The 25,896-nt window shown below is 41.8% G+C and overlaps 1 protein-coding gene across 4 annotated transcripts in view; it reads left to right on the top strand.

Annotated features, from left to right (window-relative positions):
* Positions 1 to 25,896, top strand: part of PALD1 (phosphatase domain containing paladin 1) — a 966,838-nt gene that overhangs the window by 383,103 nt on the left and 557,839 nt on the right. For all 4 annotated transcript variants that reach the window (XM_069240368.1, XM_069240369.1, XM_069240370.1 and 1 more), the window contains exon 3: positions 23,433 to 23,535. In XM_069240368.1, coding sequence (XP_069096469.1) covers positions 23,433 to 23,535 — 103 coding nt within the window. The remainder of the gene's footprint in view (positions 1 to 23,432; positions 23,536 to 25,896) is intronic.

The following is a 25,896-nucleotide window of genomic DNA, read 5'->3' as shown; positions in this document are numbered from 1 at the left end:
TCAGTCTGTGGTGGTGCTAGGACAATGGGACCATCACACAACGTTCAGCAGGACAAACTCTTTCTGTCTACAACGTCTCTGGGTCCCCATAGTAGGTTATTGTGGACCCCAAAATAATAACCCCTCCCTCCATTCAGTGTCTTTTTAAGTGCTCTTATGGCTGGAAGTTTTGTTTTACAGCTGAGAGTAGTTTATTTTTTAAGAGTTTTGTTTTTAATATCATTGCTATAGACCTGCTATCCCCAAAAATATATAAATCAATACGCCCCGTAGAAGCAAAATATATGGTTACACTGCATTACTTCCACCTGTTTTTTAAACGGGGTTATGCCATTTAGCGTCTAACAATATGGTTACATGACCATGTTTCTTACACATATTTGTTTATGGTGTTTTGAGCATTACAAACTGATGCCAAAAGTTTATTTCTGGTGAAGGTTCATATGACAATTGTGTATGTTTTAACAATTTCTCCTTAATACAGTTATAACCATGATTCAGGCCAGCTTAACATCCTTATTGCCCCATGACTGAACACTCTTGATACGTTTGGGTGAATCGTTTAGTTTGTTTCTCCTCTGTGGCTGTCTTGTGTCTTTTTGGGGGAATTGTGTTAGTCAGTCAACAACTCTGATGGTTGGGTGGTGAAAGTGTTATTCTTTTGGAATTAGCATGGCAGATTTTAATTAGGATGCTAAATAGCAGCATTTCATTTTTTGCTACAGATAGAGGAAGCAGGCATATGTAAGTTCTTTGGTTATATGCAGGGCCACTGGAATTATAAGGCAGGAAAAGACAAAATTATGAGGCAGTTTTGACCAATTTATGTGCAAGAAAAGTCAAGTTATGAATTTAAAAAGCCAATAGCTCTAACTCCAGAAAATGTGAGACCTATTGCATTGCAAATGCTTGTTTTTGCTTGTGGTGCCCTAGGGAGGGGCGGCTGGAACCACAGACATTTCTGTGTTGCATGGGTCGGGACTGCCAGAGATGATGTCACTCCATAAAATTAATCCAGAAAATTAACTCTGTCTCCCAGGTCCTGGAACGAAGGACCCGGAGAGACTGTTTACTTTATTTTCGAGCACTCTGATCTAGAGCAGCTGAGGATTAATGGGACCCGCGGTGGTTGATCTAGGGTTGAGTGATGTAGCGTGAAGTGGGAGAAAAAGGAGTTGGACTCATGATATTATGATTTTCAATGCTTTAAATAAAGTATATTGTTGGTAAATATTGTAATGCTTTTATTAACAATAATGATTGCATTTAAACGTAGTTACTCATTTCATTCATATGATGGTGACTTTTAACATTATTGTAATGTTGTTATAATGTGGTGACCCCTTTATAAAGTCAACAGGTTTGTTTCATATATTAATGTGGAGACCCCCCTCCCCAGACAAATCTAATAAGCTTGCTGTATATATTGATGTGGGGACAAAGCTCCTGACAAAGCAGGTAGGTCAACTTTATATGAAATAACACCCCTGATATTGTAATGTTGCGTCCGGCATAGGTGGTATTAATATGCATAGCCTTCACCTTGTACGGAGTCTTTTACAGATGGACAGTCCCTCAACAGACCATACTACATGCAGCCTCCACCTTGCACAAAGGTCTTTCTGGACAGGCCAGTCCCTCACTAAACCCTACTGTGCACAGCCTTTGCCCTGTACAGGGGTCTTTGCGAAAAGACCAATCGATCGCACCACCCTACAACACACAGTTTTTGCCATGTACAGAGGTCTTCACAAAGAGGCCATGCCTCATCAAACGCTATTACTCTCAGCATAAATATGTTTGAGCCAAAGAAGCCTATGGCTGCAGAAGGTTGTGACCCAAAGCAATTGAGGTATATACAGAATACAAATTGTTTGCTAGGAATAGCACTTGTGCCATTACACTTTAAATCTAACAAGCATTGGCAAAGCCAATAGTCTTGCCTTTGCGAGAGCTATTGGCTTTGTCAATGTCCTTTAGCTATTTTGTACAGCAATCCGGTGACTGTATAGCATTGCCTGAAAGTTATAAAAAAAAAAAAAAGAGCTGTGCTGGATTGTATTGATATGAAAAAAGCACTACAACACAGCAGCACTGGCTGTATAACACCACATTCTTTTTTACCGCCATGCTGCACAACATGGCTAAAAGACATTGACAAAGTTAATAGCTCTTGCATAGGTGAGAACTATTGACTTTGTCAATGTTTGTTTTTATTGCTGGCTGGGTAGGAGTTGTGGAGCAACACAGAGGGAAGGAAGGAGTTTGTAGGGCAGCAGGATAAAGGAGGGGGTGTAAATGCAAAATGAAGGTTGGTGGGTAGACAAAGGAAAAAAAGTGTTGGTGGCCCTGGATATTTTGTGTTTGCATGCAATCTTTGACCATTATTTATCACTAAAGGCAAACGAGTCAGTTGAGCATAAGTTGCAATAGTGCAAAAATATATATTTTTTGGTCTGGTACTTTGATCTCTTTAATCATCCCAAGTGGCTAGTAAATTAGTTTGTCCGTCACAGCGTCCTATTGATTTTGTTGAAATTGCACAGGTCTGGAGCGTTTGACAGCAATTTGTCATTTATCTGGATTTGACTTCTTTAGAGTGCGTTTTTTAACATGGGTATAGGTAACCAACTAGCTTGTTGAATCAAAACATGGACATGCCAAGCTTTAAGTTTTCATTGTGCATATAATCTTTGTCTCACTTGTCTTGCCAATAAAATAATTTGAACTTTCACATATATGACCATCAGCCTCTGAACAGTTGGTTGAGCTCGGGGAGCAGTCTGCCAAGTCACGTGGTAAGCATGAATTCAGTTCTTGCTTCATACCAAAGAGCACTTCACATCCTGAGATATTGGAGTCTGGTAAATAAAAGCTATGAAAAAAACACTACAGTGGCCTTGTCATACCACTTTTTGTTTTCTACAGAATGAGTATGGATCAGTTGTCAACATGGAGGGAGAAAGGTGGAGGTGGGAGGGACACTGACAGCAGAGGATAGTTGGGGAAAGGAAGGCCTGGGGGCAGCACAGACAACAGATGGCAATATGCAACATAAGGGAGTGAGGATATCGGAGAGGGCTTGCTGAAAAATAGCATTGTGGTACAGTGCTTATGCCCAGATTTCATTTTGCAGCATCATTTACCAGAAAACAACATCCACTACTTTTGGAAATTCGGCGGTTTATGAGCTGCTGTACAGAGATGGTGGTGTCTGTGTTACTGGCAGGCGTGCTGCTGCGCTCTGCTTTGTTCTCGGTTTTACAGTTCCTAATTGATTTCATAAGCCGAAGGGAGTGTTGTAAAGGCATCAAGGCCTGCAATACCTAAATAACGTAACACTCACACAAAGTCATTGATCTGCTAACCCGAGTTGATAAAAATTAGGAAATAAAAGAGCTATGACGTGGCAAGTCATAGAGATTTTTTTTATATTTATTTATCACAGAGGGAGGTTGACTCAGTAGGCAACACGGAGGAAGGGAGGGGGCAATTTGCACAACAGAGGATGGGAGGGTGGGGCTCTGGATAACAGACAAGTGGGAGCAAGGGCCTGGGGTAAAGACAACAAGGAAATCAATAGAGGGCGAGTGGGTAAGAACAAGCAACATGATGAAGGGGCATGGAGGGGACAGAAGTACACGAGGTGGCCTGCTGAATGGGCTGCACTCTGGTTGAGTGCTTGAGCCCAAAGAAAAAAGTAGCACCTAAAAGATGGGCAGTGGAAGGTCACAAGTAATGCAGCCTTGCTCCAGGAGAGGCACAAACACACAAAGAGGATGGAAGATTATGCCAGCTGACCTATAAGAAGCAAATAAATGAGAGTGGCAATTAAACCAACTAATGGTGAGCAGTGGGCGCTATCCAAGCCTACTGATAGAAAACAACATGTCTCGAAGAGACAGCACATACGCTGTGTAGGCCAGACCTAAAAAGGGAGTGGTCTTACAAAGAACGTCTGACAATTAGGAGTTGAGTTCTAATTTACTTCGAATGTTCTTTAATTGGATATTAGTGTTCAGGGTTCTGAAAGATAAACAATCGTTCCACTTTTATTGGTGTCAATGTTGGTTTATATAAATAAGTATAACATTAAGATAAAATGAAATAAATCATTAACAATCATGCTCCTGCTTTTTGGTGCAGTGCATGTTATCTCTAATATGACCCCCTGAAGGCTGTGAAGTGAGTACAGGTGAAACATGCTCCCATCTACTGGCTGACAGAACTTAATAATCAATGTAGCAACAAAAACTTTTAAAATGTACGCATCACATCAGCTGCATGGTTATCTTCGATACAGATCCCTGCAACAATCTCCAACCAGGGACGGTGGCTAATGGGGTGAACATGGCGGGCGGCAGTTTGTCCGCGCACTGAAGCGCTGATTGAGCTCCCCCAGCTGAGCTCTCGGATTACTGTGAAGTTTTTTGCCTTGCTTGGACGTCTGCCGTATGGGCTCAGAGAAACGTCCAGGGAGAGCGGAGGAGTCCGGAGCGTCTCATTGGTATCGAGCTGCCCTGGAGCTCCGGAGGAACCGACGAGTGGCGTCAAGCATTCCCCTCCGGGGGAAGCCTGGCAGAGGCAGCAGTAGCTGCTCTGCAGGCACAATCGTGGAAATAGCGTCTCGGACGACTTCTGGAGCGTAGGAGCTGGCACGAGGGACTAGGAAGCCGATTTGGGAGACCAGGACGCTCGCTCCAACTGCCCTATTGGTAAGGAGCTCCTTACCTACGACGGCTGGGATTACGGGGGATGTAAGAAGGCGCAAATCTTTGTGTATGAGTCTGGACAGTGGAGGGGAGGGGCAGAAAGTGCTACAAGGAAGCCTTTTGTGGAAGAGGAGAGCTGTAATTCTAAAAAGACCAAAATAAAACAAAAGTCTGCTAAGACTAGCACTAGGATTACCCCCTCTCTACGGGCATATTTTAGAGCTCTGCCTACAGTGTCTACTGCTCCTGATTTATTAATGAATCGGGAGGAGGGTGCCAGAAAAATGTCTGCTCCCATTGTTACAGCGGGCTCCCCTCACCCTCTAATCCATCTTTGACTTCTTGCCCCAGGAGGTAAATAAGGAGGTAAAGGAAGGTACAGTGGATACTTATGGGGCACAGGAAATTTTTTAACATTCGGCGGGGTAGAAGTTGTAGACCTTTTACCAGTGTTTGACAATCAAGCTCGGCTGATTGTATCAGAAACTGGTGTTTTGGAAAGTACGCTAGCCTCATTGATGGAAAGTATAAAGAAGGGTTTTCTAACTTCGGAGGAAAATTAGGCTGAAATAAGATCAGCTTCTGAATCTTTGAAGAAAAAAATAGACTGTCTATCACAAAGAACCCAGGCCCTTGAAAAACCTGTTGGGATTGTGAGAGAAGACTTGAGGAATAACAAGGAAGAGATCCAACATTTAAAAGGGACACAACAGGAACTGCAGGAGAGATTGGAATATTTAGAAAATAATTCAAGATGGAATAATCTGAGAATTTTAAATGTCCCGGAAGGAGTAGAAGGGTCGGATTCAAAAAAGTATATAGCTTCTCTTATTAAAAAGGTAATCCCTTTGGATGAGACAGAGGTTCAGATTATCAACGATATTCAGAGAGTTCACCGTGACCCTTTTAGAAGGAATCCAAATATTAAGAAACCGAGGAAGATTTTGGTAAATGTTCAAACTTAATTGCTGAAAGAAAAGATTCTTGGGAAGGCATTAGAGCTTGGGTCTTTAGACACCGGAGAAATGAAATTTGAAATTAGGTCTGATCATTCTAGATCAACGCTGAATAGGAGCTAGGAAAACGTTTGGAGGGGTTTAAAAATTTGGGTGCAGAAGCCCGGTTAAAATTTCTGGCTAGTTTGCGCATGATGTTCAATAACAAAATGTATCATATCAGAGATCCAGCTGCGGCAGATGATCTTCTAGAAAGTATAAGGAAGGGGAATACGGTTTATGAGCCGGGGAGCTCATAGCGTTTCTAAATTGGGCCAATGGGCCTAGCAAGGGAGGTGGGGGTTCTCCCAGGGAGGAGGGGGTGGGCCACGTTAAGGGTTTTTTGGGGTGCACTAAGGGGGAGGCATGCAGGGAAAAGATTAAAAATAACCTCATACACTTCAAACCTATTCTTACCTGGATAATTGTCAGAGGACCCAGGGAGACAGGAAAGGGCAGATTCAATTAATGTTTTGGAATGTTAATGGGTTACGTGTGAGAACCAGAGCAAGAAGAATTCTGCAATTTCTTAGTGATTCCCCAGTTCAGATTATAGTTTTGCAAGAAACACATTTAACGAAAGATGAAAGTATAACTTTGTTTAAAACACAGAAATGGGTAGGGGACTTTGTTACCTCTGAGCATAATTTTAATACCAAGGGAGTACCAATCTTAATTAAGCGTCAGCTGAATGTTACTTTATCCAAGGTATTAACAGATAGGTTAGGGAGATGGATTGTAGGGCATTCACTTTGGTAGGATATAATGGTCCCAACTGGGATGATCCAGAATCTCTTAGAACGGTTTTCTCTCACCTTTTGAGCTTCTCAGATCCAGTTATTATGATGGGTGATTTTAATGTGATTCTAGATAATAGGCTTGACAGGTCAATAAATTCTAGATCGGTGGGTACTCCAAAGTCTCAACAATTTTTAAAATCAATGATGAAGGAATTTTGTTTGTGTGACTTGTGGCGGCAGAGAGCAGGGCAAAGGCAGGAGTTTTCATTCCGTAATCAAAAGTATGGTCATGCATCGAGAATCAATTATTTTTTAGTTGATTATACTATCTGTGATATGGTGGAGGCTATAACTTATTCACCTGCCCATTTATCAGATCATTCTGCTGTGATATTAAGATTGAGTTGCCTTTCCGATGTCAGTGGGACGAGGTGGTCTTTCGACCGGACCCTTTTAATGGAGGATGAGGTTATTTGTGCACTTCGAAAGGAGACCAAGGATTTTTTTTTTTAGAGTAAATCAAGGTTCAGCTTCAGGAGTGGTAGTATGGGACACCTTTAAGGCAGTATTAAGGGGTAAAATCATAAGTCTTGCGAGCCATAGGAACAAGAAATATAGAGAAGAAGTGAAAGGTTTAGAACAACAAATCGCACTATGTAAAATGCATTATGATAGGGGCGAGGACAAGAAATATTTGAAGAATAAGATCTCCCAACTAAAATTACAGTTGGAAACTATTTTGCAAGCTATAATTGCCAAGCGTTGGGAGGTAAGGGAACAAATTCATTTTGAATATGGAGAAAGCATGGGGAAGCTACTAGCTTGGAAGTGTAGAAAGGAACCGGTGCGTAATATGGTCAAGGAATTGGTGGATACTCAGTCAGGGCTTAGTGTAGCATCCTCGGAGGCTATAGGGGAGGTCTTCTATAAGTTTTTCTCTGAACTGTATTCGCAGGAGAGGGAGGTCAGAGAGAACGAGATTGGGGAATGGTTGGAAAATTAGATTCCTCCCCGTTTGTCGCAGAGCTAATGGAAGGATTTGTCTAGACCTATCACTGAGGGCGAAATAAGAGCCGTACTAAGAACAAGTAAAAACGGTAAGGTCCCAGGTCTGGATGGTATCCAGGAGGAGTTTTGCAAAGCATTGGGGGACTCTATAGTCCCTTTTCTCTTGCAATTGTTCTCAGAGATTTTTTAAGGCAGAGGTGTTCTGCCGGCCTCTTGGTATGAGGCTACTATTTGGCTCATTTTAAAGCCTGGTAAATCTTCATGGAAGTGCGACTGTTATAGACCTATTTCCTTGTTAAATAGTGAATATAAGCTCTTTGCCAAGATAATGGTGAATAGGTTAGATACTGTGGTAAGTGACCTGGTACATCCCGATCAGAGAGGATTTATTTGCGATAGATTCCTACATGAGCAGACATTTAGTTTAATGGGGGCTATTGATTTAGCTACTACTTATCAGGATCCCTTGGCAGTTATAGCTGTAGATGCAAAGAAAGCTTTCGATAGAGTAAACTGGAAATATCTTTATAAGATTCTTGACCGTAGTAATCTAGGCATAAGTTATGTCAAGTAATTCGTTCTATTTACCAGGCACGCGAAGCGAGGTTGTTAGTTAATGGTAGGTTAACAGATGCTTTTAAGATCACTAGGGGTACTAGACAGGGTTGTCCTCTCTCGCGCTGCTATTTAATTTGTACATTGAACCCTTGGCCACGAGAATTAGGTAGGATTCGAGAATTTCTCCCTTCAGGAGTAAGGGTTGGGTGAAGAAAGTAGCTTTGTTCGCAGATCATCTTCTTATCTATACTTCCGACTTGTTGACAGCAATGCCTGCTTTGTTGAATATTACAGAAGAATTTGGGAGAATTTCAGGCTACTGCATTAATACGGACAAGACCGAAAACATGGTCTGGAATTTGAATAGTGCAAACTGGCGTACTATGAATTGTATGAGGTATTTGGGGTTGTCAATTGTTCATGATTTAAAACAAATACCCGCAGTAAACATTAGGGCGGTCATAACAGAGTGTAATAAGTTAATGATCGGCTGGTCTCATTTGCCGCTCACAATCATTGGGAGGGTGAATCTGATTAAAATGATAATATTGCCTAAATTGAATTACCTCTTTAATTCCATGCCTTTGCGTATGGATAAAAAATTATTGGTTGTCTGTCAACAGAAAATAACCTCCTTTATATTGGCTCATAAGGGTCCCAGGATAGCTTGGAAGAAATTGCGTAGAAGAAGAGAGAAGGGTGGCTTGACGCTACCTGATGTTCATTATTATGCGTGGTTGTTTCATCTTAAGAATATTAGGATGTTGTTTGTTTCTCCAGATTTGTCATTAGTGGGCACAATGTTTAACTCTATGATTGCGACTGAAAAAGGTGGTGCAAAAAATATTTTATACAAGTTTGGGGATCCCAAATTCTTCAAGAAAGTGAAATTGAAAATACTACAAGATGCTGCAAAGGGTTGGTTTGAGATACGTCGAGTGGCAAAGATAGAATACTATAGCCTGGGGGCGACGGTTTGGGATTCCCCGGTAATCCTGAATGTTTAACAGATGTGTTGGCTTGGCCTCTCAAGAGGGCAACAGGAATCGAAGTTTGGGGGAGATTTGATTAGTGCAGGGGCCTTGCTGTCTTGGGATGAGCTTATGGAAATAACGGAGGGATCTCTTTCAAGGTTGAAATATGTGCAAATAAGGAATTGGTCTGCTGAGTCTACAACTATTTTAGGTCATGTGAATCAATTAGAGGAGACTTTGGTAAGGAACCATGCACAATTATATAAAGTCTCGAAATGGTATTGGGGAATAATAAATGCCCTAGAGGGTGACTTTAGATTGCCAGGAGATCTTTGGGGGGAAGAGTTCCCTCTTGGGCAGGTGCAAATGTGGTGGGAATCTTCAATGCGAGGGGTATTCAAAATGGTTAAACCAGCCTCATTGAGGAGGAATCATCTTTACACCTTGCATAGGGCCTTTTTCTCTCCCAATAGGCTTTCCAGAATGAGGTGAGGAAGTGTTATGAGCAAAATGTGGCTTGTCAGGTGCTTCCGATATCCATATGTCTTTTGAGTGCCCAGGGGTGTTTTCTTTTTGGCGGGAAGTGTGTATAACTCTCTCTGTGATTATTCGGCAAAATGTTTGTCCATCCCTATCGTTAGTTATCTTTTTGGTTCAGGAAGGGGAAACAATTAATAAGGACAATAGCACAATATTGTTTTATGCAATACTCTTGGCTAGAAGGAAGATTTGCAGGAATTGGATGGTATCTTCCTCCCCATCGTATATTGACTGGCTTAATGCTTTGATGGCTACTTCAAGATTAGATGTGGGAACGAGTAAATTGAATAAGGAATTTAAATTAAAGATTTGGTCATGTTTATGGAACTGGAAATCCACTGTAGTTTAAGGTATTTTGTATTCATTCCAAATGCTGTCCTATGATTACGAACTTAGTTACACTTGTGTTTTGGACATCGATTTTGGTCGAGGTCTGAATGAGAGAGCTCGGTTCTCCCTGGCATAAGATATCTCCATAAATGGCAAATAGTGTATGGGCAGTATGGAGGGGCTTGAAGGCCAGAGGTGTATGAGGACAAAAAAAACAATCTCCAACCAGGATTTAAGCTTTCTTGTTCAGCGGACCTAACTGGGTCCCTGTGGTTAGCCTGCTCTCCATCGCTGTGGGCCTGAACTTGTGACTTTGTCCTGATCCAGTGCTGTGCTACTGTTTGAAGTGTTGCACAAATACTTTGCACTTCACCTGAAAGTTAAGCCTGACTGCTCTGTGCCAAGCTACTAGGGATTGAGCACAGGTTAATTTGGGATTTGCTTGTGTCTTATCTTAACAAGGATTGTGGTTGCTGCTTGACCAGGGTTCACCCCTCTAGTCAACAATCAACCCAATTTATTACGAGGGTGGTATCCTGCACTCCTTCCACTCACCAGAGGCAGGCTCCAGCATCAGCTGCTCGAGTCAGATGTGATTACATGTATCCCTAGCCCAGTAGTAGAGCTATTGCTCACAATCCTCAAAAATCAGTTTGATCTCAGCAAGTAGAGAGGATGAGGTGCCTCCTCCCACCAGCAGGTGCCCACCATCTTCAAGAACGCCCTCACCATCTTACTAAGTGCTTTATTGCGGAAGAAAATATCTCCCAGACCTTAACAGCAAGAGTTCAAAGGGTAATGTACAAATCAACAGGACTAGCAGTTTTTCTGGAATACCATCTTCAGTGGATAATCCTCTTAAACCTCCACTGAGGCAATACAAGCACCAGCAACCACGAAATGGGGGAAGTGACCAAAGCTCAAGAGAAAGCAATCACCTTAATGGGTTTCCAGCTCTGCCCTCTTTAAAAACATTTTGACATTGTAATGATTTTTTTTTTCAACCTGCATGAGTAACCCTCCGAAGAAACTCTTATCAAACCGATTGTGCACTGCTTTTAGTACATCTGTATCACACATGTAGCAACCAGACTCGTCTAAGTGAATGTTATCACCACTGTGTAAAAGTAGTGGACAGTCTGGCTGTGCCTTGGTTGGCGTTGGGCAAATTCCATTTAATCGAGTTCCTTTTACAACAACCACAAAAACTGATGCCATTAGATGCCCTTAGCTTTTTCAGCAGTGTAAGATTTCTGTCATAAAAGAAAACTCTATATGCTATCTTCCACTGCAGTCTATGACTGCTTTGATAAGAATAATACCTAGACATATTTGTAGCGATTTGTGGCCAAATTTGAACTTTTTTGCCCCATAAAAGACTACCTTGGTAACGAAAAACCACCTGCAATAATATTATTTGCTTACAACTTGCCTGTGCTAATTAGGACCAACAAGTGACAAGCCAATCATAATACAACACAAACGGAAGTACTCAGCTTAGTAAACTATTAAAGCTCCACCCAGTGCAGATTCTGTAATCAGTCCTCTTAAGCCAAAACAAGTAACCTGTTTATTTCCTTTGCCATGCCTTATGCGTTAAATATTCATAACTTTTCAATAATTAAATATTAGGCATGCTAAATGGGCCTAATGCCAAAAGTTTACTTTATCAACAGAAAATAAAGAAAGCTATTCAAAATGTTTGAGGGGACATAGAATACATGTTTCCGTTTCAGAAGGTGTGGCAGAGGCCAGTGGTCGTTTTTTGCTACATTGGAGCAGGTGCAGTTGCTGACATCCAGAAAGAGATGAATCAATGAGCGATGGACGAGAGATAGTCTGTTCATAATACCGTTACAGCTCCCTCCCTCCTCTAGGGCTTGCTTTTCATTACACTTGATCTATTCATTAGCACAGCTCTCAGAACGCTGATTAACATCTGCGTAATGCAAGTGGTTCCTAGCGCTTAGTTGATACTGATGTGTAGCCGTTTGTGTTTTCTTGTACTGTTAACTTTTGGTGCTTTGTCTGCCTGGTGTTTAGTACTCAGATTACTTTAAAGGATTATTGTGTAGTTGAAGAGAATGGGCAACGTGGTTGCATTAAGTGCGCATATTTTTTAAATTGCAGAAGGAATTCCTATCCTACCCTAACCCTGCATTGCAGAGGTGTTTATTTTATTATAGCTCTTTATTCATTTTTTTCACAGTGTATTGTTACAGCATGGCAATCAGCAGTAATCTTCTGTACATATCATATCCTGTCGTTTCCCTCCACTTCAAGAATCTTGAGCATCAATGTAACATCATCAAATCAACATCATATCTGTTTATTATTCATTGGGCACCTACTCTCTGGTCTGCCGCGTCGTTGCCGTTTGAGTGGAAAGAGTCATCTGCTTGCCCCACTTTCTGGTTGACACTTGGCTACCATTTTGGGGAAACGTTAGCAGTCCGGGTGCGCTCTGCCATTGTTGAGAGCTTCCTATTTAAAGACCATGTTGGTGCAGATGCGCACCTGAGGCAAGCCCTCTGTGCCTGTCAGTGCTTGATCAGTGTCACTGGCCGGGGATGTTGCGGGTTTTACCTCAGACCATTCAACTTCCACCCTGGTGAGTTCTTCTCGGACACAGCTTTTTAAGCTCCACCAACCAGGGAAGGAAATAGGTTGCAGTAAGTCCGACCTAACTAATGAAATGTGGAACATCAAAGGTATGGATGTCGGTTGCACTATTTGCCCCCAAATTAGCTGTGTGTTACTTAAAACGAGTTCCCTTAGCAAACATAACATTGAAATTCACAAACTCATCACCTCTCTCCATCTTGACCGCCTTTTTGTCACTGAAACTTGGGCATCGGAAGATTCGGGGCCCGATTTAGTAGCTGCTATTCCCGCATGTTATGCCATATCACAGGCAAGATCTTCTTGGTTAGAGAAGAGGTGGCCTGACGATAATTTGTAAAGACTTGTTTAGTAGCACTTTAAAACCAGTCACTCTGCACGCTTCAGAAGTCACAGAGGTGATCTCTTTTAAACTGAAACTTGTGGCCAACCCCATATTTATGGACTTCTAGCTTATCGTTCTCTGGGACCATGTTCTTATTTTCTTAAAGCTTGGTTTTAAGTGCTTAAGCCCTTCTTGGTCCATCAAACTTTTGCTCTTTTGGTGATTTCAGTTTTCATTTAGAAGAGCTGTCAAATAGGGATTCTTTAGCCTTAATAGAATCTATGCTGAACTTTGGCGTCTCTCAGGTGGTAGAATTCCCCACTCACATAGCGGGGCACACTGTGGATGGCACCTTTTCTAATTCTCATGCCCTGATATTTAATGAAACTATCCCACTTAGTTCGATGGATCCTTATGTTGTCACTTTTAAAGTTTGCTGCCCGTCACTCGTGCTTAAGGTGAGGGGATTGGTATCTTCTAAGTCTAAGGTAATTCTTAGTAGGAATTGGAGAAAAATCACTTCTTATGGCTATGAACAGGCACTTAGCAAGGCCCATATTACAGCAGGCACCTCGCCTGATCTTTTGGCTGAAGGTTTTCAGAATTGGATAGGGGCCGCCCTTTATATTGGCACACCTCTGACAACCAAGTGCTGCACCAGATCCAAACCTTCTGCGTCTTGGTTTACACAGAATCTAAAAAATCTGTGGCAGGTTTGTTGTAGACAAGAACGGAAATGGCAATTGCATTGTGACTCCCATTGAAAAAGTGGATCACAAAGCTCTTCTACATCAATATAAACTCCCCCCTCCTTGCTAAATCTACCTTTTATACAGAAACAGTAAGAACAGCAGGTAATTCCTCTAAGGAACTTTTTAAAGTAATTAAAAAGCTATCTTAACTATTAATTTGTAGCCTCACTGACACTTCACACAAGATCTGCGATAGACTGTCCATTTATATCAAAGGCAAAATTCTTAACACCTATTCTGAATTTCACTCTTCTGTCGCACATAGTTTTTTGATGGAAGCAAATGGCCTTCTCAACAGGGCCTTCTAAGTTGTCAGTTTTTCCCTCCATTTCTGTACGGAACACCAAGGAGCTCCTAATTAATCTCAAGTCTGGGTAGTCTGTGGACTCTTGTCCACCTTCCACCTAAACATCTGCAGTTAGTTCCTGATTGCATTTCCAAACCTCTACAGGGAATACTGAATCATGTCCTAGGTTTAGGGATTTTTCCACAAATTCGGAAAGAAACTACTGTTGTTCTGCTTCAGAAAAAAAACGAATGTTGAACCTGATGACTGAAAAAAAACTCACTCTATCTCACTTCTGCCCACACCTGCCAAAATATTGGACACATTTCTCAACCAAGAGCTAACAGAGTTCATTGATACCAGCGACATTCTTGATCCTTCACAAAATGGTTTTCGAAAGTGGTCATAGCACATAAACGGCACTTATTTGCACCACTGATAGCATCAAGTGCCAGGTTGTTTAGGGGGGGGGGGGATCTGTCCTGATGCCTCTTGATTTGTCAGAAGCCTTTGACACCATGTTACCCGTTAGCCTGGTGCAGCATCTTTATCAAGCAGTTGTTAGTGGGAAGGCCCTTGCTTACTAACAGGGTGCAAGTTATTAATTGTGGTATCTTTAAAGATAAGGTGTTTAGTCGTCCTTGTGGGGTCCATCAGGGATCCTTGTTTAGCCCCACTCTTTTAAACTGTATGTCACCCTATTCACAAAACTGATGCTCTCTTTCAGCTCAAACGTTCTTTCGTATGCTGAGGATACACAGATCATTGTATCCAGCTCTGATAATCTGGCCTCCGTAGCTAATAAATGTAATCTTTGCATGACCAGGATAAATATATGGATGAAAGAAAACCTTCTAAAACCTTATACTGATAAAACTGAAGCCTTGGTGTTTGGTACTCAAGAATTCATTTGGATTAACAGTTTGTGGTCAGATGATTGTGGCACTTTACATATCCCTTTGAAAGCAGGTAAAAATCTTGGGGTTATCTTGGACACCTATCTGAATTTTGAGTCACAGCTCAATCGTACTACAAGTACTTGCTTCCACATAAACAGGACTCTCAGAAAATTGTTTTCATTTAATCCAGTTGAACTGTGTCACTCGGTGGTCATTCCTTTAATCTCTTCTCTACTTGACTACTGCAATGCCCTTTACCAGAACATTAATGCCTTGTCACTGAAAAAGTTGCAAGTGGTGCAAAATGAGGCAGCTCGCCTCATTCTCAACACCCCTACATGAGTTACTTTTAGGGAGGGCATTCGTTTGGTACACTGGTTCCCCGTTAAGAAGCGGATCTCCTTTAAGGTTATTTTCCTGGTCTTTCTAGCCCTTTATCATAAAGGTTCTAGACATCTTTCTGCTCTTTACAACTGGTATGTTCCAGGCAGGTCGCTCAGATCTTCCTCGGGTAGGAAAGTCGTCATTGCAAGCTTCCGCAAAGTCAGGTGGGACGGCTGTTCTATTTCTGGGGCTGCTACAAGGTTATGAAACACTCTGCCTGCCCACATCACTAGGCTGTACTGTTTTGTGTTGTTTAAAAATGCTTGAAAACTTGGCTTTTCTCATCTGAGTTTATTGGGCACAATAATCTTTTGTGAGCTCTATTGTTTGTCTTAGCGCTTAGATACTCTCAGGTTTAATGCACTTTATAAATGCAAATTTAATTTTCTTTCACATAGACCACAATCATGTCCTTGTCAATAATAACTTCTTTAAGCAGTGGTACATCATCTGCCACTTGAGCCTCCTACAAGATGTCTTCAAACTGCTGTGCCCCCACTCCTACCTTCACATCAATCCAGCCTGTGGCTGGTACGTATCTAAATCCGATGGGCCAGATCTCAATTTGCCCCCCCGTTCTGTTCAGCTTATAAACGATACTCTGCCGAATCGCAGAGGTGGGTGATTAATTAGTCTTTTTACGGTTGTCAAACTGGATTAGAGTGGTCATGTACCTATCAGGCTTCTGGTCAGGACACGAAGGAAGTCTGCAGTGGGGGTATTGTTATGTTATGTGTTAGTTAGCTTTATCCGGTTTATAAAATAAACCAAAAAGGAACAAACATAAACTATTCTATATATAATAAAAACAGAATAGATCATATACTTGAACTATTGCACTAACATTAAAAAAATATCCGAAAAAAATAAAAAATAAAAAAAGTAAAACCAATACCAAACATATTGTGCAAAACCAACAATGCACTCATAAGTTAATAAAATTCAAATGCATTCCAGGACACATACAGTGGTCCTATAAGAAATGAAACATACACTGGTTTAAAACAATAAGGAGAGCCTATGCCGTGATACATGCTTTAAGAAAGTTACCACATCAGCACAAACCTCGGTGTCTGGGAAGCGATTGCAAGTATGTAAGTGCATGAATATAACTGGCAAAATGCTGTTCCTTGAAAACCTCCCAATGAAATAGCCATTAAACCTACATAAAAACACAAAGGGCCTGATCATGATCTTGGCGGAGGGGATAACTCCGTCCCAAACATGATGGATATCCCACCCGCCATAGGACAAGTTCCATTATATTTCATGAAACCTGTAAAACGACAGATGGTATATCCGTCACTTTTGGGATGGAATAATCACCTCCACCAAGGTCGCAATCCGCCTGAAAGTGCGCCAGAATCTGCAATGAATGCTTATCACAGGGGCAAACCAAAATTCCTTTTGGATCAAATTGACTCTGCAGAAATGAAAGCTGACATCTTTTATGTCCCAATCTAAATCTAGTTAGAATAACCCTGTCTCTTATCTTTCCGGTCCATGGCAGGTAAGGCTGCAGCCCAAGTGATGTTTGTACCTGCAGATAATTTTGAAAAGTGGGCTTTTTCAACTCCGACAGTTCTCTTTCTCCTCTCCTAAGGTGACCAAACACAAGTTTAAGGTGGCTCTTATCCCTTACAGTGGTGTCACAAGGTGTTTAAAAAAAATCTCGGGTCATCCCAAAGAGGCATGCACATCCTTATTGTATCTGAGCCAAGGGATATGAAGTCCCCTGTCACAAGCAAGACAATCCTTTTATATCCCTATTAAAGGAGGCCACTGAATCACACCAGAAGCAACACCATACATCAAAGGGGCCAAATTGATGGCATGGGCAACATATGGTAGACCAAGTTCCTCGTGAACAGAGTAAATAAGTGTCACCCCAAGAATACATCTACAAACTATGTTCACATCATCCTGCAATTTCTTGACAGCCTTGTAACCCCACAGGCCATAGGTGAGAACTGGTACACACTTCCTGTTATACATCTCAACAAGGGCCTCTACAGGCTTAGAGACATATTTTTCAGGCCAGGTTGAACATTAAACTTAAAACATCTCTGCTGAAGTTAGGGGCCCCAAGTCCCATTCTACCAGTGGGCATTCCCTAGAGAACAAATCCAATACCATCCTTGAAATTAACTAAAGAGACCAACAATTATTGAAGACCAATCTGTGTACGCGACATAAAAACTGCATCAATTGTATATAAAAGACCTGGGTCACTCTGTCCGGTCATGGTTGGCCTGTCCCTACCCCCCGTCCACCAGGGCCATGTCCAAGCCATTAATATACAAAAGGAAATGTACAGGATAAGAACGCAGCCCTGCCATACACCTCTATCCTGGGTAAAACTCCCAGTCCACTCACTATTTGGTCCATATCTAACCACGGCACTAAGATCAAAATGCAGGGCTCTTAAAATGGACACCAAACCAGGGTCAAGACCCAAGGATAAAATGACCTCCCACAATTTGCGCTATCAAAAGTACAAGCCAGGTCCATAAAAGCCAAGTAAAAACGCCCCCTTTTACTCACATTATATTTATTAAAAGGTGTAGATTAAGTCACTGTTCTTGAGTGCTCAGAACATGCCTAAAACCACATTGGATCTCTGTGATGATGTGTTTGTCAGAGGTCCATGAAATCAACTTATGTAGGACAACTCTGCCAGTAATTTTCACAGCAGCTACAAAAGAGATATTGGCCTATAAAGGCAAGAAGTCTTTTTTGAAGACAGGAACAATAATAGCTGAGGGTCACGATTTGGGAAGGCTGGTTTTACAGGCCAGATTTGCATAATTTGTTACAACTGAGGTCCACAGATCAATCTGCAGCTTATACAGATTTATGGGTAGCCCATTGAGTCCCGGAGGTTTAAAGATAGGGCTAACGCGGATGGCTTCAGCAACTTCGTCGACAGAAAATTAAATGTCTAATTGCTAGGCACTAGCATGGTCAAGTGTATGATAAACTTGCTTGAAATGCTTCACCCAGGAATTAGCACTGATGGTATTGCAGATTAGAATCAGACTTTAACACATGACTGTTATTCACAGTGTGCCAAGCTCTATATAAATACAATTGCAATACAATACAGGGCAATGTTGTTTACCGTACAGGAGTAACCAATGTGCCCAATGTATCCTCCCTAAGTTTGGCCCTTCTTGTATGAATGGCTAGCATGCAGCTTCTTCTGCAGGAGGCAACCTCTGCAGGGACCCTTGGGGTTGCCTTAGCCTCACTATGTAAAGAGCGATTAGCCTCCCTACAAATCTTATCAAACCAATTATGGGCACCTACCTTGGCAGTTGCGTTCGGTTTCATAAGACATTTTTTAATGACTTGTCCTGAGCTGTCAAATGCCTGCATACTATTGGAGTGGCCGCAGGTCAGACTCAAACAATCAAAATACAAACTTAACTGTTCTAAACAAAGCTGAAACAGTATCTGATATAAGTTGGCCGACTTCCAAGCCAGCCTCAACCCATCTGTGCTTGGTATAATATTTGTCCCAACCACAGAGATAGCACCAGGGGAAAGCATCAGACAAGACACAGTAATCACTAGGGGATTGTGGTCACTGAAGATCCCGAGGATTACTACGCCATCACCAGAAGCCCAAACATATTCCTGCTTACAAATATATAGTTGATGATTGAGGCACCAAACCCCCCATACACAGATAGATGATATGGAACAGTGAGGAGCAACCCACAACCCACTTGAGCACATTACAGAAATCGTAGCTAGACAATAAGGAGATAGCATCCAGCCCCTGCGATCTCTAATACAGACGGGGAAGCCACAGAATAGAAAAGAGAGCAGGTGAGGCCCCTTCGCTGTGGGGAAGGAGCATTGTCTCCCTAGCTAAGACAGCAGCAGAAAAATAAAGCAATAGTTCACGCAACCCACAACCCACTTGAACAGATTACAGAAATCGTAGCTAGACAATAAGGAGATAGCATCCAGCCCCTGTGATCTCTAATACAGATGGGGTAGACGCAGAAGAGGAAAAAAGAGCAGATGAGGCCCCTTCGCTATGGGGCAGGAGCGTTGTCCCCCTAGCTAAGACAGCAGCAGAAAAAGAAAACAATAGTTCACCGTTGTTTTATTTTTCTGCTGCTTGCTCAGCCAGCATGTGAAGGTAAGTGCGCATGTGTGTTTGGCCAGCCATCTCAGGCCAGCCAAACACACATGCACACTTAGGTTTCTCCAGCCCGGCTGTATACACAGCCGGGCTGGAGAAACTGCACAGGCCCCAGGGTTGTGTCTGAGTGACAGTCTAAGCCATTCAGCAAATCCTGACGCTGCTTTCGTGCTAGGTTTAGCATGAAAGTGCAGTGAATGCTGGGACACCAGATGAAGAGGAGAGGAGCAAGGCGGCAGGTGACGGAGGCATCAAGGTTAGTTTTTTATTTTTGTATTTTTTTTATTTTCACCTCTGTCTCCACCTCCACCCCCTCCCCTCCCCTTGAGATTTGCGGCAGCCACCGGTGAAAAAGAGACAACTTCAGGGTTGACCTTGGTAGAACAATTATCATTATAAAATGTAATAAGTACAAAACTAAAGGATTTTGACCACTTAACATGAAGTGCTTGGATTAACCTGTTAATGGTCAAAATTGGTAACTGGAGGAGGTAGCGGGGGAAGAATAACAAGTAAAACCATTGTAAAATAGATTCCCGATAGCCCAAGTCGCTTGCAAGATAAAAATATCATAAGACAAGAGAAAGTCCACCAGTTCTTCACCTGGATTTTAGTAGCAAGCCTAGCTATGTTCTATCTTACGACCTTCACCTGACCAGCGTGGTCTGACAACGAGGAACTGGTCTTGTATTCTGAGACCACACCCACAATCTGGGGGAGCACAACTAGTGTCATGAGACTCTACCGGTGACATGTGTTGTGTATTTGTAAAGCACCCACTTGCCTGCAAGGGGAAAAACTATGCCGGGCTAGAACAGGGGACCATTTGACAATCCTAATTTTGCTGGATTTGTCATCCACCTTTAACATGATAGTTCAATCTCTCAAGAAGATTGATGATCTGTCTTGTGTACCTGAAGGCTAAGTAAAACGTGGCTCATCTCATTTGAAGCGAGTTGTTCCCAACGGGTGAAGCTAGGGCTCTTTTCCTTGCAGCGTCACCTCTCCGCTGCAGAGGTGACTCTCTCAACCTTGCATTGGCAGGGGTGGTGAAAGCTTACGGCGTGTTTTTCTTGCCCTTCGGAGACACCAGTGTTATGGGGCTCTTAGAAGAAAGTAGTGATGAAAAGAAGTGGTTATTTGATTGCCTGGGGATACATTATACTGCCTCATAAATGCACTAATGAAGTTATACTAGAGGCAGAAACTCATTTGCAGACCCCCTTTGCATGGCTGGAAGTGTTAGGCCCCACTCCACACATGAAGTAAATAATTTAAAAAAATAAATTATATTTTAAATTTGTTAGAAACTCACATTAGACATTCAAATAATTGAAGTGGTGTGAAGAACTATGCAAAAGAGGTCTGCAAAAGGCAGCTTGTCTAACGTGGGTGCATAATTCTGTTCCTGTGCGCCCTGATTAGGCACAGCTTGTGACCGTACACCCAATCACAAAATAATAGGATTCTCTCCAAGTCCACATCTCCAATGATGCGCATGGAGACCCATTAAATCTGTGCCAGTCCCAAGTGACCTTTGCCCATGTGCCCAAACCATTGATATGGTGCTTGGGCATGAACACATACTTTCCCTTATTTCCACGGGGCAATGCCTACTTGACGTTTCAAAGGTGTGAAATGTGCACCTTCACAATAGATATTACAGGGGTGGCTGTGTTGGCATTGCCGGCCTGTCCCATAATGCAGAAAGGCCTCGGAGGTGCACAAAGCCGTGCAAAGGCCTATAATGGTCCCTTGAGTGCCTTTGTTATCCACTTCCTGCTGTATTAGTTCACCATAGTTCAAAAAGCACAGCCATGGAAATTTCACTTATGCCCAGTCAGAAGCATAAAGAATCTCCAACCTGGCCTACAGACGATATCAGATAAGTCCAACATTTCTGAAACCAGTTTTTCAAAGGTACAAAGTTATAAGTAGTGAGGTAGGCAGATTTAGTGAGAGTTGCTTTTTTAATGCTATGTACACAGTAGGCTTCTTTGAAAGAAGGAACTATACTTTTCAAATTCTTTGTTTTTAAGTGAAAATACATTAAAATACATTTAACTTTTGAAACTATAGGGCCATTCATCTCTTGCAGAAGAATTGTTTGCCACATTTGCGTGAGTTTTTGTTCTAGCACTTATCATACTCATCTGCCATATGTTAAATAATATTTCATCAGATATTGAACCTAAAAAATTGAATTCCTTTTTCTACCTGACTTACCCATTGTCAGCACGCTATCTGTTTTCTAAATGCCTTTCTCAGTGTCCATTTTTCACTGTTCTAAACCTAAGAAAACTTGTGCTGCGATGGGCTGACATTAAATGAAAGTGACAATGTCCACCTGTCAGTCAAGAGTTGACACTGAAGTACAGATGGAGTGTTTTCCATCAGTTAGGCCTTACAGGGATTTTTTTTACTTCTATAGGAGAGCTCTAGAAAGAATACATACCTTCTCTTGAGCATTTTCATCAACAACTACACCTTAAAATTGTTTTCATATCTCTACATTAAGTTACAGTTTCTTACTGAAATACAGTGGATAAGGTCTTAAGGAGATGTAGAAAAATAACGTGAACCAAAGAGTGTATATATATATATATATATATATATATATATATATATATATATATATATATATATATATAACAAATGGACAGTTTGTGAGTGTGAAAGAGAAATTTCTTACAACTTTTTACATCTGTGAACACTTCTATCTATTTCTTATAGGTTTGTGAATCAAACGTGAAATACAATACTACAACAAGCATTGTAAAGCAAATTGGGCTTGCCCAATGTGAGAGCTATTGGCTTTTGATGTCTTTCAACCATATTGTACAGTAGTGCAGGATCTGTACAGAATGGCTAAAGGTTCGAAAAAACTATTACACGACAGAATGTTGGAGGGGAGGTGGAATGGGGGATATATGCAGCACTATGGGTAATACAACTTGCGCTTGAAAAGAGCACAGTGGAGAGGGGTAACAAGAAACAGGCGTGGGTGGTTGAGGTGATGGTGAGGGCAGAAGTTAAAGGTAGGAGGGGCTGCAGTTAGCAAGATGGAGCGTGGATGAAACAAATGTAAAGGGGTAGGGAAGCAAACTGATGAGAGAGCATATAATGGAACTGAGATGGGGAGAAGCACGGGGTGACAAAGCAACAGGGTGGTGAAGCACACAAACATGAGTGATTGATTATGGGGGAAAAGCATATGAGTAGATAAAGAGCAGCATAGGATGGGAAAAGTACACAAAGGAGCTGAACAGGAGGGGGGCAGAGAGGCCTGCAAACACATGTACTCATATGGAGTGCTGCAACTAAAAGGAAAAAGTACCACCTAAAGTGCAAGTAGTGGAGGGACTCTTGGCAAGGAAGCAGTACTTGGACTCTGCTCCAGTGGAGCACACACAGGGAAAAGCAGTGAAGATGGCACACACTGATCAAAGAGAAGCAAGGAAATGAGAGTGACGACGAAGTCAACCAATGGTAAGCAGCAGTGGGATGGCTCTAAGCTCCCCCTAAGTTAACAAAATGTCTTGAAAAATCTCAGAGAGATCTAAAAATCTCCGAATCTTAACAATTAGCCTGACAATCAACAAAACATAAAAAAGAAAATAAATCATGAGCTAAATATGAAGAGTTCTAGTTTTCTTATAAAATATTTCTGTGCATAGTCTCTGCTTGGATTTTGCCTCCTGTTACCCTTGACTCAAGGGCAGCCCTTGCTCTTGCAGGGGGATTCTGGTGCTGACATCTGTTGGCAAACTCAGATGTTTTCCTATTAATGATGCTCTGGATCTTAAAGACATCCAGCTGCCTCAGGATAAGGTATGTCATGACATCTATTTTCCATGGACTTCAATGGAATCCTGAATTCAACCATGATTCTCGGTCTCAGACTCAGTATGTTCATTTGAAAGAAGCCCAAGAGATAAAACTTGGAGCCGTATAAAGGTGGTGAGGCTCATTCATATTTCCTATTTCCATGTCTGTTTTCAACAGTAATAAGCAAAATTTTCTCTAGCTCAATCCTTGCTTCTTCAGTACTGTTATCACAGAGTGTTAATTATGTGTCAAAGCCAGTGTTCTGCTATAGATAGCTTGAGATTATGCCATTTTGGTATTCTCTAAAATATGTCTTCTTTCAGGTACAACTGCAAAGAAGAGTTTCAGATCCACGATGATCTGCTTAAGGCAAACTACTCAGTTGGAAGGATTTCGGACACCATGCCCGAGCACTACCTCGTCCAGGTACAGTGAATGGAATATAAAATGACCTCCAGAAAGTTGCAGCAGAGATGCATGGAGTATGAATATGTAGGTAGTTTGCACGAGTGGCCCAGACAACATATCCAACACCATCATAGTTTTTCAATTGTTTGGTTATTTCTCTGGCCCCTTATTTCCACTTTGTCTTTTCTCGTCTTCTTAATAAAGTGTGGTCATTTTATTAAAGGTGTGAAATGAAGCAAGTTGCTTTACGTAGCATGATCCTATGAAGAAGTCCCAATGTCACATTGGTGCATCAGTAATCAGACCTTTACATTATATTGAAAAAAAGAAAGATTGTCATAGACCTAAGTGGAGCAAATTGGATACCAGGCCAAAGATAAGGTATTTTAGACCATCCATGTGTTCTTGTCTTCCATCTTTTCTCATTAGTAGGCAACTTTATATTTTTCTTTCCAGAGCAAGACAACTTTGAATGCGTACCACTGTGGAAAGCTATGTTAGCTGCAGTGCACTGCTGCTGTTGACTGCAAACAGAGTTGCAGTTTAAAGGTTAAGCAGATGTGTAAATAGGCAAAGCCTGCTAATATTTTTGATAACTGGATTCAAAGGAAAAGTGAGTGGACTATAATTACTTAAGTAAAATGCAGGGTGTATTTATTTTTGGAACAAACCTTTGCAAATGTAGATTTTTATTCCCCCCCCCCATATTTGTAAGTGCAGGATGCTGAATTCCACCATTGGAAGAGTATAAATCTCTGCCCTGTGGATTGTAGGCAAATCAGTTACACTTCTGGATAAGACATTGGTTGCATTAAGTCACAACTATTACTTCTTTTTGGTATGAGTAAGTGTGTAATCATATTTGTCCCTCCTACTTAGATGGCAGGAAGAGGGCACAGTCTTATAGTGTCAACCTGGTGGGGTGTACATTTTGGAGATAGTGGACTGGAATTGTCTTTGATCCCAGACCATACTTTGGAATGTCATAATTGTAGGCTGTGAGATGGAGTGTGATTTTAGGCTTCTTTAGAATTATGTATGTAAATTCTTACATGAGTCTTATGGCATGGTGTGACATCACAAATGTAGAGGGCCTGAAATTTTCTCAAAAGCATTTGTGCCTTAGATAGCATGTAGCAAGTGGGTTAAGGGAGGCCACATTTCAACTTCTGACAGAATCTGAAGGCTATCAAGTTTATATCCTTTGTCCAGACAGAGCATCTGGAACCCTACATTAATTTGGTTGTCTTTAGGGTAGGTACAATGGGATTGCCATCCTTCTGGAAGCTTTGGACGTTGCACTTTGTGTGTTTTTAATACCCGTCTGCAGCTACATGCTGATGACACAGTTCACATGGAACATTGTTACTGAGAAGATCAAGACAATTGTTAGAACAAGGTATGGGAAAGGAATAGTACCAATGAAGGTGAAGGAAAGATGTGTTCTGAAAAGCACACATTGTATGTACCTTATGTACGGGTATTGTTGCCAGGACGTTGAGCAAGACCAAAGGAGGAGCTGTTGAGTTTTCTGGGTTCAATAGCACTATCTCAAATTCCCGACCCCCAAGCATGAACCCAAAAGACTGCTCCCTCCAAGTCTCTGCCTCCTTGGGACATTGGTCAGCCCCTGAAAGAAGGTGGCAGAGTAGATCAAGGTTCTGCTAGAGAGTGTTGACCCCCACCAGTTATCAAGCCTTACCTGCTCTAATGGCAACAAGCATCTCTGCTCATGCCCAAATCCAGCACCAAAGGCACCACCAGAGCCAGGGCTTAAAATCTTAAGGTTATTCAGATGGCCACAGCGTATCACAAGGTTGACATAAACATCATTCAGGAACAAGACGACTTCCTTTTGGAAACTTTCTCAAAGTCCAAATGCTCCATGCAATTCTTACCCACACCTCAGGGCATGCTCAAGTTTGCCCAGGACTTTATTGAGCTGATCAGAACGAGGGTAGTTACATCTAGGGTTGAAAAACAAATACATACCATCCAGCATTGACCATATTTACATAAAAATTCAGGTCCACCCTGACTCCTTAGTATCCCTTTCAGACAGTAAGACGGTTCCCACCCAAGCCACAGGCATTGTTCAAACCTCCAACAAAGAGACCAAGAAAATTGACATAGCGTGCAAGAGGGTAGTTGTAGGGGCAGCCATTCATTGGCTCAGAGTCAACTCTGTTGAGCACCTTTCCCATTCTGACAGTTCCCAGTGGGAGGAGATGCAGAAGCTTGCTAAGCACCTTCCAGAGCAGCACAGTATATGAGAGGAGATAGTGTCTGAGTGCTTATACATGTAGAAAGCCAATATAAGATGCATGCTCTACACATTAAACACAGTTTCTAGAAGTGTCAACTACTCCCATCATTCCT

Source organism: Pleurodeles waltl, chromosome 6 (assembly GCF_031143425.1).
Source record: "Pleurodeles waltl isolate 20211129_DDA chromosome 6, aPleWal1.hap1.20221129, whole genome shotgun sequence".
NCBI classification, from domain to species: domain Eukaryota; kingdom Metazoa; phylum Chordata; class Amphibia; order Caudata; family Salamandridae; genus Pleurodeles; species Pleurodeles waltl.
The sequence above is the reverse complement of the archived record's forward strand: the minus strand, read 5'-3'. Positions and strand labels throughout refer to the sequence as shown.